The sequence below is a fragment of the Mytilus galloprovincialis genome, chromosome 13 (assembly GCF_965363235.1).
Source record: "Mytilus galloprovincialis chromosome 13, xbMytGall1.hap1.1, whole genome shotgun sequence".
Taxonomy (NCBI): Eukaryota; Metazoa; Mollusca; class Bivalvia; order Mytilida; family Mytilidae; genus Mytilus; species Mytilus galloprovincialis.
Genome location: NC_134850.1, coordinates 63,702,952 through 63,720,489, shown reverse-complemented (window position 1 = coordinate 63,720,489; position 17,538 = coordinate 63,702,952). Strand labels below are relative to the sequence as shown.

Below are 17,538 nucleotides of genomic sequence, written 5' to 3'. Positions count from 1 at the left end.
AATAATTTTATCTAAAGGAGCGACATGTTAACATGGATCATTTCTAAATTTCCGGGCACAGTTAACAACATTTCCGTATAAATGAGGATGTGCTATCCCGTTTGAAATAATTTTTCTACAGGTACAACCAAACTTCAAAACCAAATCTTTATATCTATGGAAAAATTTAGTAAAGGTTTAAAGTAATGTATGGTAACGATACCCCTGGTTTAATAATTTACCAGTAATACATAGGTTGCGTTCGTTAAAATCAAAACGTCAGAACTGACACGGACTTAGCGAAGTTGTGAAATATAAACACCGTTAGATGGTGCCAAGACTGGTTATTTCACATTAAATTATATTACTTGCATATTCTATCCATGTTAGCATCAATGTTTGCTAAAATATTTGTTTTCTATATAGAAAATATCGGAATGGTCTGAAGTGCGAAGTGTTTTGTAAAGTACGACCACAAATTTAGAACTTGAACAATACAAACGTTACAAAGCATGGATCCTCAAAATCTTACTTTGTTTGGCTTATAAATATTTTGATATGAGCGTCACTGATGAGTCTTGTGTAGACGAAACGCGCGTCTGGCGTACTAAATTATAATCCTGGTACCTTTGATAACTATTTGTGTTATCTTCTGTTGAAAAGAACGATCTTCGAAGATAACTCTATAGAATATTGAATTTCGAGGAAAAAGGGTTGTCAAACGTTCTGTCGCAGATATAAATTGAGAATCAGAGTCACTAAATAAAGCATATACAATAGAAGAATTAAGTATTTTTGTAGTGTAAAATATTCCGTGTATGTGCTGGTAATGATCAACTATTATTCGATGGACAGTTTCGACTTTTGCACTCTTACGCTCCCACAATCTTATCATAGAAAATTGTTTTTATCTGAAAAGATAATCGTTACAAAATCTGATTCTGATTTGACCTTCTGTAACTTATATCAATATATACAAAAAAGATATTGTATGATTGACTACTCTTCACAAGGGACAAATGATACAGAAATTAACAACTATAGATCACCTACAACAAAGATTATAAATCACACAAAAGCCAAATTATAACACGAAATATTTGAGTTGACATTATCTAAATGTCATGGTAACTTATAATTCAACCAATTAAACTAAACATATAAATCTATGATATGTATTCAACGAGTATTTTTGTCAACAAACAATCTGCAATCACCCGGAAACCAATTCTGCTCCCCTCGCAGACTTGCTTCTATATTCATACATGACTAATTGTATACAGGAGCTTCGTAAGAAGAACAAAAAGAAGTTAACGTTATCATTTAACTCCACTTTTCCGTAAATAGATTATGTCATTCATTAAATTATACAAAATGCGGTGACAATGTTGAACGTACTTAGTCAATCCAGCTTGAAATTGAGGATAATGGAAACACAGTGTATCCGTGTCATTTCTTGACTTACATCTATAACTCGACAATAAGGGTACGTTGGGATCAAAACTTTACGAAAACAGAGTTGATTGAAATTTCGAACTTTCCATGTCTATGTAGCAACATTCCAGCAGCACATGCACATGGAGTATATATCTTCAAGATGATACGATATTCTAGGAATTGCGTCTCCTGTACAAATTGCAGTGATATTGGATTGAGGAAGCTAAAAGACAAAGTGTTTGAAGTGGTTAATTTGAAATCACTCCTTTGAAAGTTATAATGGCTGAATCACTAATCGATTGGTAGTTATGTAATATCTATTTCACAAATGAGGACGGATATGTTTTAATCGTCGTAAACATAATCGTTAAAAAATCTGATTCCGATTTGACCTTCAGAAACTTATATCAATATATACAAAAAAGATATTGTATGATTGACTACTTTTCACAAGGGACAAATGATGCAGAAATTAACAACTATATATGATGATTTATGATTATGTAAACTTATCAGATTCTCAGTCAAAAGCAAATTTGTTAGAATTTACAAGTATCGTTGATATATTTATCAAAAATTTCAAATTATATTTCACTTAGAGCTGTTTTTAAATATTTGTTTTAACTCACGGATCATATATTTTTTTTATCATGGACATAAGTCAACTACCGAGTGCAAATCCTTTAGTCGTTAGGCTTAAACGTCATTAACTAGGTCTCGAATACTACCAACCGATCAACAGATGTACTTAAAATATTTGAAAGGCCTTTGGTTTTCATCGCTTCTCTTTCAGAAAAATCTTAAATCTATGCATCATTCGATTTTTTATTCCACCCACTTGGAGACGGTTATAAACAAATACACAAGGTATTTATCTTCACCTATAGTGATGTCAGCGGAAATAAAAGTACATTTGTAGAGTTAAAGAAAAATTAAATGGTTGTGAATCTGTAAACTTGCTCGACAAAAATATGTCTTTAATACTAAAAATTACAAAAGTAGAACCATTAATTATTAATATAGACTTTACTATTCATTTGATACATCATCACACGAACAGCTACGCTTAACTTCACAACTTATCCTACATAGACATGTGCTATTTATAGAAATGTTTTAACAGTTGAATAAATTATCGACATTACATCACAGTTTGAATGGGATTGAATTATGCAGATCAATATTAAGGATTTACAAAACCTGATTTCCAAAAAGTCAAAATGTTGTATTTACTTTTTCTATCCTTTCATCGGTGACGCCTGTATGACCAGATATTATATTTTTTGAGATTTGAATGAGTCTTACCCGAGAGAGTTGGTATAACAGTTGGAATTATCCGAAAAGGTGAGATTCGTTTTTAGCATTTATATGTACATGAAAAATACAGTGTATTCAATATAAATAACACGATACGATATAAGCTAAAAGAAGATTGATAATACACCAGATTTACCTTAAATCCAAATGTCAGACCGTGATTTAATACTACTTTTATTATCTTTAAATACATATTTATTTCAACATACACAAACATTAAAAAGAATTCGGTAAACTTATATATGGATGAGATTCAATAATTGTTAATTGCTAAGTTACTATCATATCACATCTTCTTATTCTATATTTATTGAGAACTCAAATATATTTCCAGTAGGTAGATAGAATCCGAGAACTGTGGTATAATAATAATTTCGAAAATAAGTACAAGATTCTTATTCTACTCATAACTATTAGATATATTGATCCATATGTATTTCACTAAATGAAGGTCCATAGGGTAACTGTAAATTTTACTATGTAAATATCGTGTTAGGATTAAAGCGTTTGTTAAGTAAGGCGGTTTAGCAGTTGATGAACTACTAAACACGTAAAATCAATAAGTTGTAATATTTGATAACACCTCCGTCAAACCACACTTAACAAATTCATAAAAGTAACCCTTATGAAGAAATAATTATATGAATTTGAGAAATTTATACATTTAAAACTGCCTTTTACTTATCTATAATCAAAGCGTACAATTTATAACAAAAAACAGTTTCGAACTTGTCCGCCTTCGTATCATTCTTTGACTACGACAGTGAATACAAATTAACGTTAATTAAAAAGAACATTTGTGATCTTCTATAATGTGTGGCTATCAAACGATAGTGTTATTCCGGATGGTTAATTGCTATTTTATGGTTACAGCGATTTACATCTATCCATGAAGGTGTAATTGTGGGAATTTGTGGTCTGACAATATAATACTTCATTGTCTTTAAGCTCCCCCGTTTGTGCTGACATAAACTATAACTGATATGGTCGTAACTATAAACCAACTGTTAACAAAACTATTGATTTTATACCACAGGAACAAGTAACATAAGCTGTATTTGACCAAAATTATAGATTGCAAATCTTCGTATTTGTTTGTCCGTGCTCTCTTTTTCTGGCTCGAGTGTCACATTGTAAACGCAAAGCGCATCTGTCGTAAGAACTATTTATCTTGGTAACTATGATGATTATGTTTCATACTTTCTTTTAGAATTGAGTCATGGCCTCTAACCCGAAGGTAGAGATAATTACAGAAACGGATAGATGTTTGCGTATAGTAGAACACTTATCTGAGTGTGACTTCATAGCGTTGGACGCTGAGGGTATCAACTTAGGAAAAGAGGGTCCATTAACTTTGTTACAGATCGGAACTGTGGACGACAATGTTTATCTTTTTGATATTGCAACAAACAAAGATTTATTCAGAAAAGGGAAGCTCGAAGATATTTTACAATCTGACAAGCCAGTAAAGGTATAAGAATATTCAAAACGTATCTATTTATTTTTATACTATATGTTTTTTTATAACAATGTGTTTGCATTACTATTAATTATTATTATCTGTAATTAACCTTATAACTATTAATGTCGACTATGATTCACTAAATTGATCTGCTCATAACACTATTTAAACTTTGCTACTACGCATTATGAACAGTTAAAATGGTTGTTATATAACACACTGTACAAGGAGTTGATACGGAGTTAGTGATTTCTTGCACCTTTAATTTTCGTGTTCAATGAAAAAAAAAGACGACCAAAAGGATGCCATGAATTGTCCCACTTTTTCATGTTTGATATTTTATTCATTATGAAACGTAAATCCAAATTTGAAAATCTGCAAAAGAAACAATCAACAACAATTGGACTTTTTTTACTGTATTATAATTTCTTGAGATACCGTATAGTTATTCATTGAGATGACCCCCCAAACACTGAAGAGGATCATGAAAAGATCTAAGTGAGAAATCACGGCACTTTGCAGGTTATGAGTCGAATCAGTATAATTATCCATCACATATTGATTGTTCTTTCTTTGGTTTGTTTCAAACTTGTATTTACAAATTAAAAAGTTTATTTAAATTGTAAATCCAAATGACTGTAGTTTTGCGGAGGAAATTTTGTTTTTTTGAAACAGATTTAGTAACAATCTAAATGTCTACATTTTTATATCTTATTTCAGCATTATCACCATATTATCTGTTTAAATGTTAAACTTCACAATTCTTATATCATAGTGACATCTCTATGTTTAGGTTATACACGCCTGCGCAGGTGACAGTGCTGCATTATACCATCAGTTTGGAATTCAACTGAAAAATGTGTTCGACACACAGGCAAGTATAAAACTATGCATAATGTATAGAGAACTATTTACAGTTCAGTAGTAACATGCATATCAACGTTCATTATCACTGAACTAGTATATATTTGTTTAGGGGCCAGCTGAAGGACACCTCCGGGTGCGGGAATGTCTCGTTACATTGAAGACCTGTTGGTGACCTTCCGCTGTTGTTTTTTTTCTATGGTCGGGTTGTTGTCTCTTTGATACATTCCATATTTCCATTCTCAATTTTATATCAACACGTACATAAGCTAGGTTCTTGAACTACCAGACGCTGAGTTAGTTAGAATAATTTATAATCTACAACCGGACATATTACGTGTATACTTCATATTGTTTTACAGCCTTTACGATTCGACCCTTCATTTGACATTTTACATGTTTTTAATCATCTTAATGGAATAGCGAACTATACAGATTTGTAAGTATTTTGTTTTACACGACCGGAAATACGAAAACAAAAAGTTAGACCACCAATACCAGAATTAACAACATCGTTCTGCCGTTACGAGGCACAAGATGAAGCACTTGTTAATATTAATGACTTTTCATTGAATATAAAACGTTCACGATATCTGACATGAATGTAAAAACGCCAAATATAATATTCCAATCATATTCCGTGATGACTAAATAATTCCTAGCATCATCATACGTGCATCGATAAACTTTCAGTATAAAATTTACCCTTTTTTCTGGATTCTGGATTCTAAATACCTGTTTACATGGAATACATGATAGATAAATAAAGCAACACATTTTGAGTCAACAAGAAGCGATCCATGATTTGGTAACATGTCTGTTTCTGTGTGTGTTGCGTTTCGATGTTGTGTCGTTGTTCTCCTCTTATATTTAATGCGTTTCGCTCGGTTTTGGTTTGTTACCCCGATTTTGTTTTTTGTCCATGGATTTATGAGTTTTGAACAGCGGTATACTACTGTTGCCTTTATGTAAATATATCCTCATTCAACCATCTAAGGAAAATGAGCAAATAAAGAAAGAGTATTGAGAATCAAAAAGTCTTGAAGGTTTTACAAAATACAGTTAGTGTAATATTTCCTTGAATTAAAAAAATATAAGTAGTTGATTGATATTTTTAGGTGGCAAATATCATTATTGAGGAAACTAAAGGCCGGAAGATACCTACTGCAATGAAACTAAGCGATGTATGTCAAATGTACAGTGACAAAGCAAAACCACTTGATCAGAAAGACTTATTAAAGGTTTGTATGGTTGAATAAATAATTAAGATGGAAAAAAAAAACAAAAATGCAAAGGTAGAATTTACACAATATACCGGCAAAATAACTAACAATAATCCACCTAATCATGTGTATAAATTATATCTAATATTACATATCATAAAAATCAAGATAATTTCTGAATTTTGATGGACAAAAATATATAATAATCATAATGTCTCGAAGGATACTGAATTATAATATGAAAAAGGCAAAACTTGTCCTCGGACACATAAAACACGCATCCAAATAACTAACATAAATACAAAAGACAAATAGTATTGATCTACGATCACTTGCAGTTACTTAAAATATATGATGAAGTCATTATGATTGATAATAATGAAACAGAAACGATAGGATTTAAAGTGTTCACTAAGCGGTTTATTTGAAGAGCAAATGGTTTGAAGTCAAATTCAAATAAATTGATGGATTTAGCAGCTAGTCAGTGAAATGAATGCAAAAGGAATAATCAAGCAGAATGAAGGTATGGATTCATTACCAAGTGATAGTTCAGCTTTCGCCTTTACGGACAATATCTGAGGTTTACGAGAGATGTCTATTCAAAAGGGAAAACAATGTTTTTTTTTTTAATTTCATTGATACGTCTGATACTACAAAAAAAAAATAAAAAGTATATAAAACATATTTATGCTATTTCTAAAAGTTGCGTTACTCGACCTGCAATATCTGAATACATAATTGTATGTGTCCCACCATGACATTTTCATGCTCATGGAGGTAGAACGTCTTTATACAAAAATAAATGTCGTTAAGTATGAATGTTACATTTTACATCAAATTTTGCATAGAGACGTACATGTTTATTTCTGTATCATTTAAAAAAAATTGAATATATCGCACCAGAGGATTTCAACATTACGATTGCTTACTTCAAACTCAGGAGTAATAAATCCTCTTCCCCATCGCATGGCATTACATAGCTTTAATATATTACGGCCGTACTTGTCACTCTTTCCATCAATCGATAAATATATTAATTGACTGGGGTGTTCTTTTTTCTTAAAAGTACTTACACATAGTTATAAGAAGAACGATTGAATTCGCTTCTCCACAAATAACACGATGCATTCGTAGCAGGATACCCTTACCTACTCGATGCATCCGGTCTTGCCGCTTTTGGTGTTCATGAGATTCTCTCATTTATTCTCATTGTCAGCATTATTTGTCTGTTCCTTTTCGATGTAAGAGCTTTGAGCACCGGTAAATAACTGGCTTCGTAATTTTCCTTTTAAAATCATTGTAACTTAAACATATGTTATTAAATTGTTTTTTAAATCAGTATTCTTTCAGCTTCTTCATTATACACCAAGTTTTCAAATGAATATTTTGTATGCAAGCCTTCTTATGATCAACAAAATCCTGCCATGCATTTGATGTTCAATGTTGTTTTGTTCATCACTCCATTTTCTGAATAAGAATACTATTCTATTGTTATGAAATAATAGCTTATCTAAATAAGAAGGAAAAACAAAAATAATAAATTAAAGAATAACAAAACGAACCCCACCAAAAAATGGGGGTAATCTCAGGTGCTCCTGGAGGGTAATCAGATCCTGCTCCACATGGGGCACCCGTCGCGTTGATCATGTATAACAAATCCGGTAAATTGTCTTACTCGGTAGGTCACACGCATGAAAGGGAAGGGGATTGTAGTCACGACGTACGGAACATATCCGATATCATCTATGAAACGGTTATTCCATACCGGTCAACCAACTCGTGATGGCGTCCGTAAAATTAACGAAGGGATGATTTCAACTTCACCATTTGGAAATCTTGGTTTAATAGCAACCCTCTATCAAGAAAATCATGATAGGAAATACAAGCACGGGAATATCGTATCAATTGGGAGATATATACCCCGTAGGTGCTGCTGGAATGTTGCTACTTAGAATTGGAAAGTTCACAATTGGAAAGCTGAATTCATCTCTTTTGTCGTAAAGTGTTGTTTTCAGCCGACCCTCATTGTCAATTTCTAGATGTAAGAAAAAATATGAGGCAGACTTAACTGTATCTGTTGAATTTACTTATTTGAATTATAGTAATAAAAAATGTACAATATAAGCGAATATTTGCAGTACAGACGCTGCGATCCCGCTAACATGTTTAACCCCGCCACATTCTGTATGTATATACCTGTCCCAGGTCAGGAGCCTGTTATTAAGTGGTTGTCGTTTGTTGATGTGTTACATATTTATTTTCCGTTCATGATTTGTACATAAATTAGGCCGTTAGTTTTCTCGTTTGAATTGTTCTACATTTGTCATTTCGGGGCCTTTATAGCTGACTACCCGATAGGGGCTTAGCTCATTGTTGAAGGCCGTACAGTGACCCATAGTTGTTAATTTCTGCGTCATTTGGTCTCTTATGGAGAGTTGTCTTATTGGCAATCATACCACATATTCATTTTTTTTTTAAATATAAAGAATGTCAAAATATTCTGATGTAAAATTATGATAATAATTCTTCATTTAGTTAACCGTTTTACAGTTATTTGAACCTGCATATTTTGATAAACAAAATATTAAATACTCGTCTCTTAACATAACCAAAATGAAATATCATCATAAGAATAAATGTAGCGTACCAAATGCAAATATATTGAGGTTATTATGTAAACTACATATACATGGTTACGCCTAGCATACTTAGTGTGAAAAAGACATGCATTTTCGGCGAAATTAAAAGGCAGAATAAAAAGAATTACTGTAAGCTTTCACTGAGCTAATTCTATGCTTTATCCCTACGAGCATGAATAACTTTTAAAAATAAGGAGCAAAGTAATGTTATAAACATTAAAATTAGTATTTAGATACGCTGTTGAAGATTGCTGAGCGCAATAGAAATACACAAATTTTGTATATGAATTACGTTATTTGTTGATAAAATGTTACCATTGAATACAGAGATTCCTTATCCACAAAAACTAATTCAATTTTTAATTCAACAAATTTGTCATGCTAATTAAGTGGTGCCTTAAGTTTGTCGTTTTAGTATGGACTTGACATACACATAAGGTGTGGTATAATTGAAAATGCGATAACTAAGTTGGCTGATAGAAGTCTATGACGCAAACAATGTTAAACAATTTAATTGAGATACCAAACGGTCTTTTGTTATATTAACAAAACAATTTGTAAACAGACATGAACAAACGACAACAAATAAACTACATACAGGCACATATAGAATGTGGCACGGTTGTACTACCTGATCAATTTCATCATCATAAGTATTGTCCAATCAATGCTTTCATTCATTTCCTTATCTGAATGACCATAAAAACTCATGTTTCGGCATAATGATAACATTAGTATTGTATTAAGATTTTTTTTTCATATGTTTTTTTTTAAATAAATACATTGATTGTTATTTTTTTAGCTTATCTTTATATATTTCAGGTGAAATTGAAAAAAGAAGATGGAGAGTTATGGGCTAGAAGACCATTGACTGCTGAGATGATCGAATATGCTAGTAATGACGTCACTGCCTTAATACCAACAGTTTACCTTAATCAGAAAAGGTTGAGATGTTTTATTTCTTGTAATACTATTTTGCTTGTTTGCATAGTCTAATATCACTCCCGCCGATTTGCCACCATCAAAGTTTACTGTGCATTTAGAATAACTGATGTCTCGGGAGAGATTTATGACCATTCACAAGATGTCTTATTATCAAATCGAATGCAAATTTTCAAACTTAATTATTTCAAATAAATATCACAATATTCAATCCGCAAATGTTTTATTGTATAAAGTAAGCATTTGCTTTAAATTGACATCTATACGTCCATGAATAAACAGTTTTTTACGCATGTTTGCAAACAAAAGCAGCAATTTTAAGGATAATATAATGTGCCCAAATATTCCTTAAATGATGTTTGAATTTGTAATCACCATATTGAGTGACCAGATTAGTTTGAATAGATATGAAGAAAAACATGTAAATTTAATTTTATGTCATCAAATATTTTGTTTATGTATAAACCTTTACTCAAAAGAGGGGCGAAAGAGACCATGGGAACAGTCAAACTTATAAATCGAAAATATACTGGCAACGCCATGGCTAAAAATGAAAAAGACAAACAGACAAAATATATTAAACAAGAAATAACATAGAAAACTTCAGACTGAGCAACACGAACCCCACCAAAAACTGTGAGTGATCTCATGTGCTCCGGAAGGGTAAGCAGATCCTGCTCCACATGTACCACCCGTCGCGATGATTTTATATCTACATGCAACAACTAACAATGTCTTCAGTATGTTCTTTTGTGTTTCCGCTAAACGAAGGGTTGTTTGTTTCATTGCTGCCATATTTTGCATTACTTATGCAGAAACAAACAACAGAAACAACTGGTTCAGTGTTTATATTGTAGATACTATTTCTTTTGCATTTCAAATTATGTGTTGAATTTATTCATGATCAATGGCAAACTAAGAGTAATCGTGGTGGTTTTTAAGGGGAATCGGAACGTTTCGACTGCGCATAATTTCACGCATGACATACCATACACACGAAAAGTTTGTGTCGTTAATTAACTAATATTTTTTTAATATTTTGATTGATTAAAAATGAGAAATTATTGTATTTTTGTCATTATTTTTTTTTTATCGATTTTATGTGTATCTGTGAAGGCTCAAAATGACATTTCACCCAATTTCACAATTTTCCCGCCAAAAATTTTGGTTTTAAAGCTAAATTATTTTTATTCCTTATCGGTGACCAACATTTTTTATTTGTTTATCTTTGAAGCTATATTGCAACTTTTTATATTACAGTTTTGGACAAAGTGTCAAAGTCAATTTTTTTTAAATTCCGATAAAAATATGTCAACACCTCCATTTCCCGTATCATTTCATCGAAAAATGGTCTCTCTTACATACCTGTTTAAAAGTAACATTTTGAGCTTAAACGGTCCGGGTTACCTTTAGTGACAAATTAAAAAAAAACTGTATTATGTGAGCGTGATGCGCCGTTATATGTACTTCATGACTAAAAAAGACACGAAATGAGCAACTAATTTAAATTAAGATGAAATTTGCCCGATATAGTTCCAATTCTTTTTAACCTAATTTATTTTGCACTATTTTAGAATCCTAAACGAAAAAGCATTGTTGGCTGAATATGAAAAGAGAGTGCAAGATGAGGTAAATTACCACATAGACGATGCTGCTTCACAAAGAAAGAGAATAAGGGTTGATGGAATAGTGCAAACTGTCTTGAAAGACATTGAAGACAAATATGGAAACGATACAAGGTTTCAAGACCTTACGGATGACGATGAAATAAAAGCGATACAGAATTGCAGATACGATCAAGAAATAATGTCCCCATTTATTAATCAACTGAAGATAGAATCGATCAAAGCACGACTGCAAGAATTAAGTGATCAACTGTCTACAGAAGGAAATAATTTTCTTCCGAAAGGGCAATCATATGGATATCTAAGGGCTTATCAGTATCTTCCAGATAAAGATATACACGAAGAAGCAAAGCGTCTTCAGAACGCATTAGAAACTATATTTTTAACTGACATGGTTAACAAATACAGTCCGAGTACAAATATTAACGTTATTACACAATATGAGAAAGATGCATTACGGAATATTCGACCAAGGAACAAAAATGACAACAGGATCGACCCCGTACACTTATCCCTCTATTGGCAAATGCATGAAAAAGACTTAGATTTTGAAATTGAACGATTACAAATTTCTGGGAGAAGATATAACATACCACAAGGAAAATATAAATGGCTGAAGTATAACTGCAGTGACAATGTACCAGACGAAATCAAGAGGAAAGCAAAAAGACATATTGTTAATTTGGACAAAACTTTCGGAAAGGGAAAATATTCAGCTTGATATAATGGCAGTTTCACATTTAACAAGTGATAATATGTCAAGCCAAAACGCTATTAAGTAGTACATATAGTATATAATATTTATATAATGCTTACAACTTATTACGCAGAAACAGTGCCACGATATGTTGGAATTATTCTTTTATGTAATTGAATTAAGAATGAATTAATAGATAAAGCTATGCGTTAAAAAACATTATTAAATAATTCAACACATAAGTATTTGGAAGATTGTTTGCAATAAAAATTATATATAAAATAAATAGTTGAAAAATGTAAATTACGCATTTGATTTCTGATGATTTAATTCTAAATTCCATGTTGAAGGCTAGGATTAAATCATGAAAAAACTTGATGACGTCAAGGTCACATGGCAAATTGTGTCTATGAGCTGATAAACAAAATTCCCATAGCAAAATAGAAGACGTGTTACATCCCAAATTAAATTATATGAAAATATCAGGAATAATGTACTAACAGATGCTCAAAATTAATAAAGAGCGCAAGTACAAAATGTGGCTGGATAAAACTAGCATACAGGAGTGCTTACATAGCCTGCCTTGGGACAGTGATAAAACAAAACATTAGAACAAACTATGTTTAACAGTAGAATTAGGCGTAACTCATCAGATCGATATAAAACAGATAATTAGCTAACAAAACATAAGGTGGACGTTGCATGGTACTTATACATCCCAACAAAAAAAAACATAGCCAATTACAACAAACAAATATAATAATTCATGCTTATTAGACAGAAATTAAAATATTAATCAGTACACATCCAACGTTTTATGAATTTAGTGTACAGACGTCAGTTATAATCAGAGATAACTATGACCTTGTACAATGCCATGATAGAGGTTTCGACAGATTGTAGAGCCATGAATGCGCATATGTATATAAACATTATATTTAGTTTGATTTTAATTCACTAACAAAATCAATATTAAAACCAATAAAAACAACACTCAAAGCCCTTATTATTGTGTTTAATGCATATATCATGCGGTCATAAAAGTTTCGAGCAAGAATCAACCAATCAAAACACTGTTTTTTGTGTTTCGAGCGCTAATTTTGTACTCCGGGTGCTGTGTAAAGTTTCATTACCAAGAGCATAGGAGTATACGTTTTTACAAAATTCGACTCCATCCACGAATAAAAACGTTTTATAATTTAGTGTACAGACGTCAGTTATAATCAGAGATAACTATGACCTTGTACAATGCCATGATAGAGGTTTCGACAGATTGTAGAGCCATGAATGCGCATATGTATATAAACATTATATTTAGTTTGATTTTAATTCACTAACAAAATCAATATTAAAACCAATAAAAACAACACTCAAAGCCCTTATTATTGTGTTTAATGCATATATTAATAAACAAGTTATTTTACAAAGGGTGAGGTCCATTTATTCTGAAAAAATGAAACGTTAGACAATACCAACCGAAACGAACTGACTCGGTTTAGTTATTTCTCGAAGAAAAATGGCTGGTAGTATCTGGTTTTAAATCTAGCTTAACTATCCATTTGTAGGCATGACGTTGATATATCCGTTGTATTTGCAACATTGTTAGAGCAACCAAAACAGACATTATTGCTCAATGTGAAAAAATTGGCATTCAGCACCCATCCATTGTCGTCTATGACAAACCGAAATCTGTCAGAAAGTCAAGGAAAAGAGGGACGAAAGATACCAAAGGGACAGTCAAACTCATAAATCTAAAACAAACTGACAACGCCATGGCCAAAAATAAAAAAGACAAACAGAAAAACAATAGTACACACGACACAACATAGAAAACTAAAGAATAAACAACACGAACCCCACCAAAAACTAGGGGTGATCTCAGGTGCTCCGGAAGGGTAAGCAGATCCTGCTCCACATGTGGCACCCGTCGTGTTGCTTAAGTGATTACAAATCCGGTAAATAGTCTAATTCGGTAGGTCATATTCATGAAAGGGAAGGGGATTGTAGTTACGACGTAAGGAACATATCCGATATCATTTGTGAAACGGTTATTCCATAACGGTCAACCAACTCGTGATGGCGTCCGTAAAATTTACGAAGGGATGATTTCAACTTTACCATTTGGAACTCTTGGTTTAATAGCTTCCTTGTGAGCAGCAAACCTCTATATAGTATAAGAGCGAGGTTGCGTCTTGTAATCCTCAAAGTGTGTTCGACTTCAATCTTAATTGACCAGGCCATGCGGTCATAAAAGTTTCGAGCAAGAATCAACCAATCAAAACACTGTTTTTTTGTGTTTCGAGCGCTAATTTTGTACTCCGGGTGCTGTGTAAAGTTTCATTACCAAGAGCATAGGAGTATAAGTTTTTACAAAATTCGACTCCATCCACGAATAAAAACCGAAAACCACGAAATAGCACAATAGTGCTGAAAGTGGTATTATCAATCAATCAATCAATCAATCATGATTTTCATTTATGTACCAGTAAACTGTCTTGCAAACTGATAAACAACAGAACATTTTTATTTTGGACACTTTTAAACATCGTACCAATAAATGAACGAGGGTTTATTACAGTAGAAGATGTGACTTAAAATTAATAAACTCTTGGAGCAACATATTTTCGCTGTATTATTGCGTTGATACCATAAAAGTTGTCTGATCTGTAGTTTTCCCGAACATGCGATATTTTGACTGACATAGCATGAGATGCTCACTGTGTCGAAGATTGCAATCGCGCTCATCTACAGGTAATGCAATTCCATTGGTTTTCTTTGTTTCTTCGAGTTAATTCTTTTCAAGAAAATAACGAAATTAGAATACATGTAGGGCTAAACCTCATTACTATGTTGGGGTCTTGCACTGAGTTGTCTGTATTTTACAATTTATTTAGGGATAAGTAATAAAGATGAAGATTGGTAAATCCTCTTTCATTTTTTTTTCTATAAAAAACGCATGAGAAAGGAAGAAATTACAAATGGAAAGGAGAAAAGTGTCAAAGAGACAAGCCGATTAAAGAGTTAAAAATAAAACCATCGCAGGCCATTAAAGGGTCTTCAACACCGAGAGATAATCCCGCACCCGTAGGCGGACTTTAGCTGGCTCGTCAACACAAATGTACTAGTTCAGTGAAACTGGACATCATACTAAACTTCCAAAACATATAAATAAAATAAAATTATAAAACATACAAGACTAACAACAACCAGAGACTGGCGCAAACATGCGGCGAGGTTAAACATGTTTAGTGAGATCATAATCCTCCAATTACTCTATTCATCATTTATTGGTCGACGCCACTGCTGGTGGAGATTAGTTCCCCGAGGGTATCACAAGCCCAGTAGTCAGCACTTTTTGTGCTGACATGAATTTTCATTGATATGGCTATATTTATAAATTTACTGTTTACAAAATTTTGAATTTTTTGAAATACTAAAGCTTTTCTACCTCAGGCATAGATTACCTTAGCTGTATTTGGCAAAACTTTTAGGAATTTTGGTATTCAATGCTCTTCAACTTCGTACTTTATTTGGCCTTTTTAACTTTTTTGGATTCGAGCGTCACTGAAGAGTCTTTTGTAGACGAAACACGCATCTGGCGTATATACTAAATTTATTCCTGGTATCTATGATGAGTTTATTTGCATTTATAATGTTATACATTTACAAATGAATGGTCCAGCACATTAAGAACATTTCTAGATGTTTATTGCAAATATTTTGATTTTTCTTTTAATGTTTTGTTACCTTCCTGTTTGTCAAAATAGTGTACACACGCTTCTTCTTCTACCACAAAATGCAAACTATTAGTGGACAAAGCGAGGTGGCGAGTAGTCATAACACTGTGTACTTACCACATTCTACAAATGCATGACCTAAAAAAGAAATTTTATTTAATGATTGAAATGTCATTGGCTGTTGTTTTTTTTTATAATTACTAGAACTGAAAGTAGAATTAAGTGTTGCTGGATACTCATTTGCGAAGTGTGAACATATGCTATGTAATGAAAATATATTTTACACGTTTTGTTTTTCTTTTTCGGCAATTATTTTTTCTTGTTTCAATGCATTTTCTATGGTTCCATGATATTTTGATATCTTTCTTAGACTTATAAAATTGCGATTGGAAATGATTAATGTGTCAAAGAGACAATTACCCAACCCTGCCGAAATCCACCGATTGGTCTTCAACACAGCAATAAAATCCCGCGTCCGATGTTGTGCTCCAACAAGCCGTTCAAGACAAATGTTTACTAGTACAGTGATAATGGAGGCCATACTTAACTCCAAAACATAAAAATGATGGTTGATTGACTCTATGGTAACTTCTAAATCTTTTCTATTTGTGTATACAGTATATATATATATAATAATTTGCTGTTATTTAATACTTTGCATAATTTTTTACATAAGAAGAAAACAATATTCAATTTTATGAATTAAAGATTTCGAAATTAAATTTCATGAACAATTTCTAGTACCCATGAGGTTGCACAGATTTCTCTGTTTCTATATTACATTCATAAATATCTATCAAAATAGCAGATTACATAACAAACAAATTATAAAAATGTTACGTATTCGTGGATTAAATGATGATTTTAAAAGATGTAAAAATTCGTTTGATTATTTTTTCAAATTCCATATACCACAATTAATTCAAAATCTTATCATTATCTGATTAACGTATTGTAATTCTATATATTTTCTTATTATAATCAGTTGAGAGCATTTAAAAAAATTTCCAACCTACGCGTGGTATTAAACATAAAAGCAACAAACGCACCTTAATATTTACAAAGCCTCAGATAATTCTAGCAATGCGGAAAATATACTATTGGTATCAACGACATATGAAATTACAAAGAACATATGATTATATTTCAAGGCTTAATTAGAAAATTATTGCATAAACCTTGAAATAAAAGACGCAGACATTGAAAATGAGAATAATCATACTTTCACCAAGACATCTACCTTTTTCAAGTTATGTTTTATAAGAAATAGTATAGTATCAAATTTTTACATCTCATTTTCTAAAATTCGGTATTATAGATATTTAAGCCTTTTCTTTGTAGAAATTTTATATATTTGACATAATTTCCTAAGGAAGGAATAAAAAAAATGACAAATCAAAACCAATTGCTTCAAAAAGTGATGACAAAGGTAGTTCAATTTGGTAATAAGCAAAATTACAAAAAAAAAAACCAACTCCGAGGAAATTTAAGATATGGAAAGTCGCTAAGCAAATAGCAAAATCAAAAGGTCATGCACATACGGAAAGTCGCTAAGCAAATAGCAAAATCAAAAGTTCATGCACATAAAACAAATGAAAAACAACTATATATTTCTG

General features: G+C 31.9%; 1 protein-coding gene across 1 annotated transcript; it reads left to right on the top strand.

The window, feature by feature from the left end:
* Positions 1-2,633: 2,633 nt before the first annotated feature.
* Positions 2,634-12,478, top strand: LOC143056229 (uncharacterized). The gene is made up of 6 exons (XM_076229311.1): positions 2,634-2,760; positions 3,944-4,204; positions 4,989-5,069; positions 6,178-6,300; positions 9,744-9,865; positions 11,438-12,478. The coding sequence occupies exons 2-6, from the start codon at positions 3,953-3,955 to the stop codon at positions 12,207-12,209; spliced, it is 1,350 nt and encodes a 449-aa protein (XP_076085426.1). The 5' UTR covers positions 2,634-2,760; positions 3,944-3,952; the 3' UTR covers positions 12,210-12,478.
* The last annotated feature ends 5,060 nt before the right edge of the window (positions 12,479-17,538 follow it).

Coding starts and splice junctions, on each gene's coding strand:
- LOC143056229 (XM_076229311.1), top strand. CDS start 3,953: ATGGCCTCTAACCCGAAGGTAGAGATAATTACAGAAACGGATAGATGT. Junction 4,205..4,988: donor AATCTGACAAGCCAGTAAAG/GTATAAGAATAT, acceptor CTCTATGTTTAG/GTTATACACGCCTGCGCAGG. Junction 5,070..6,177: donor AAAATGTGTTCGACACACAG/GCAAGTATAAAA, acceptor TGATATTTTTAG/GTGGCAAATATCATTATTGA.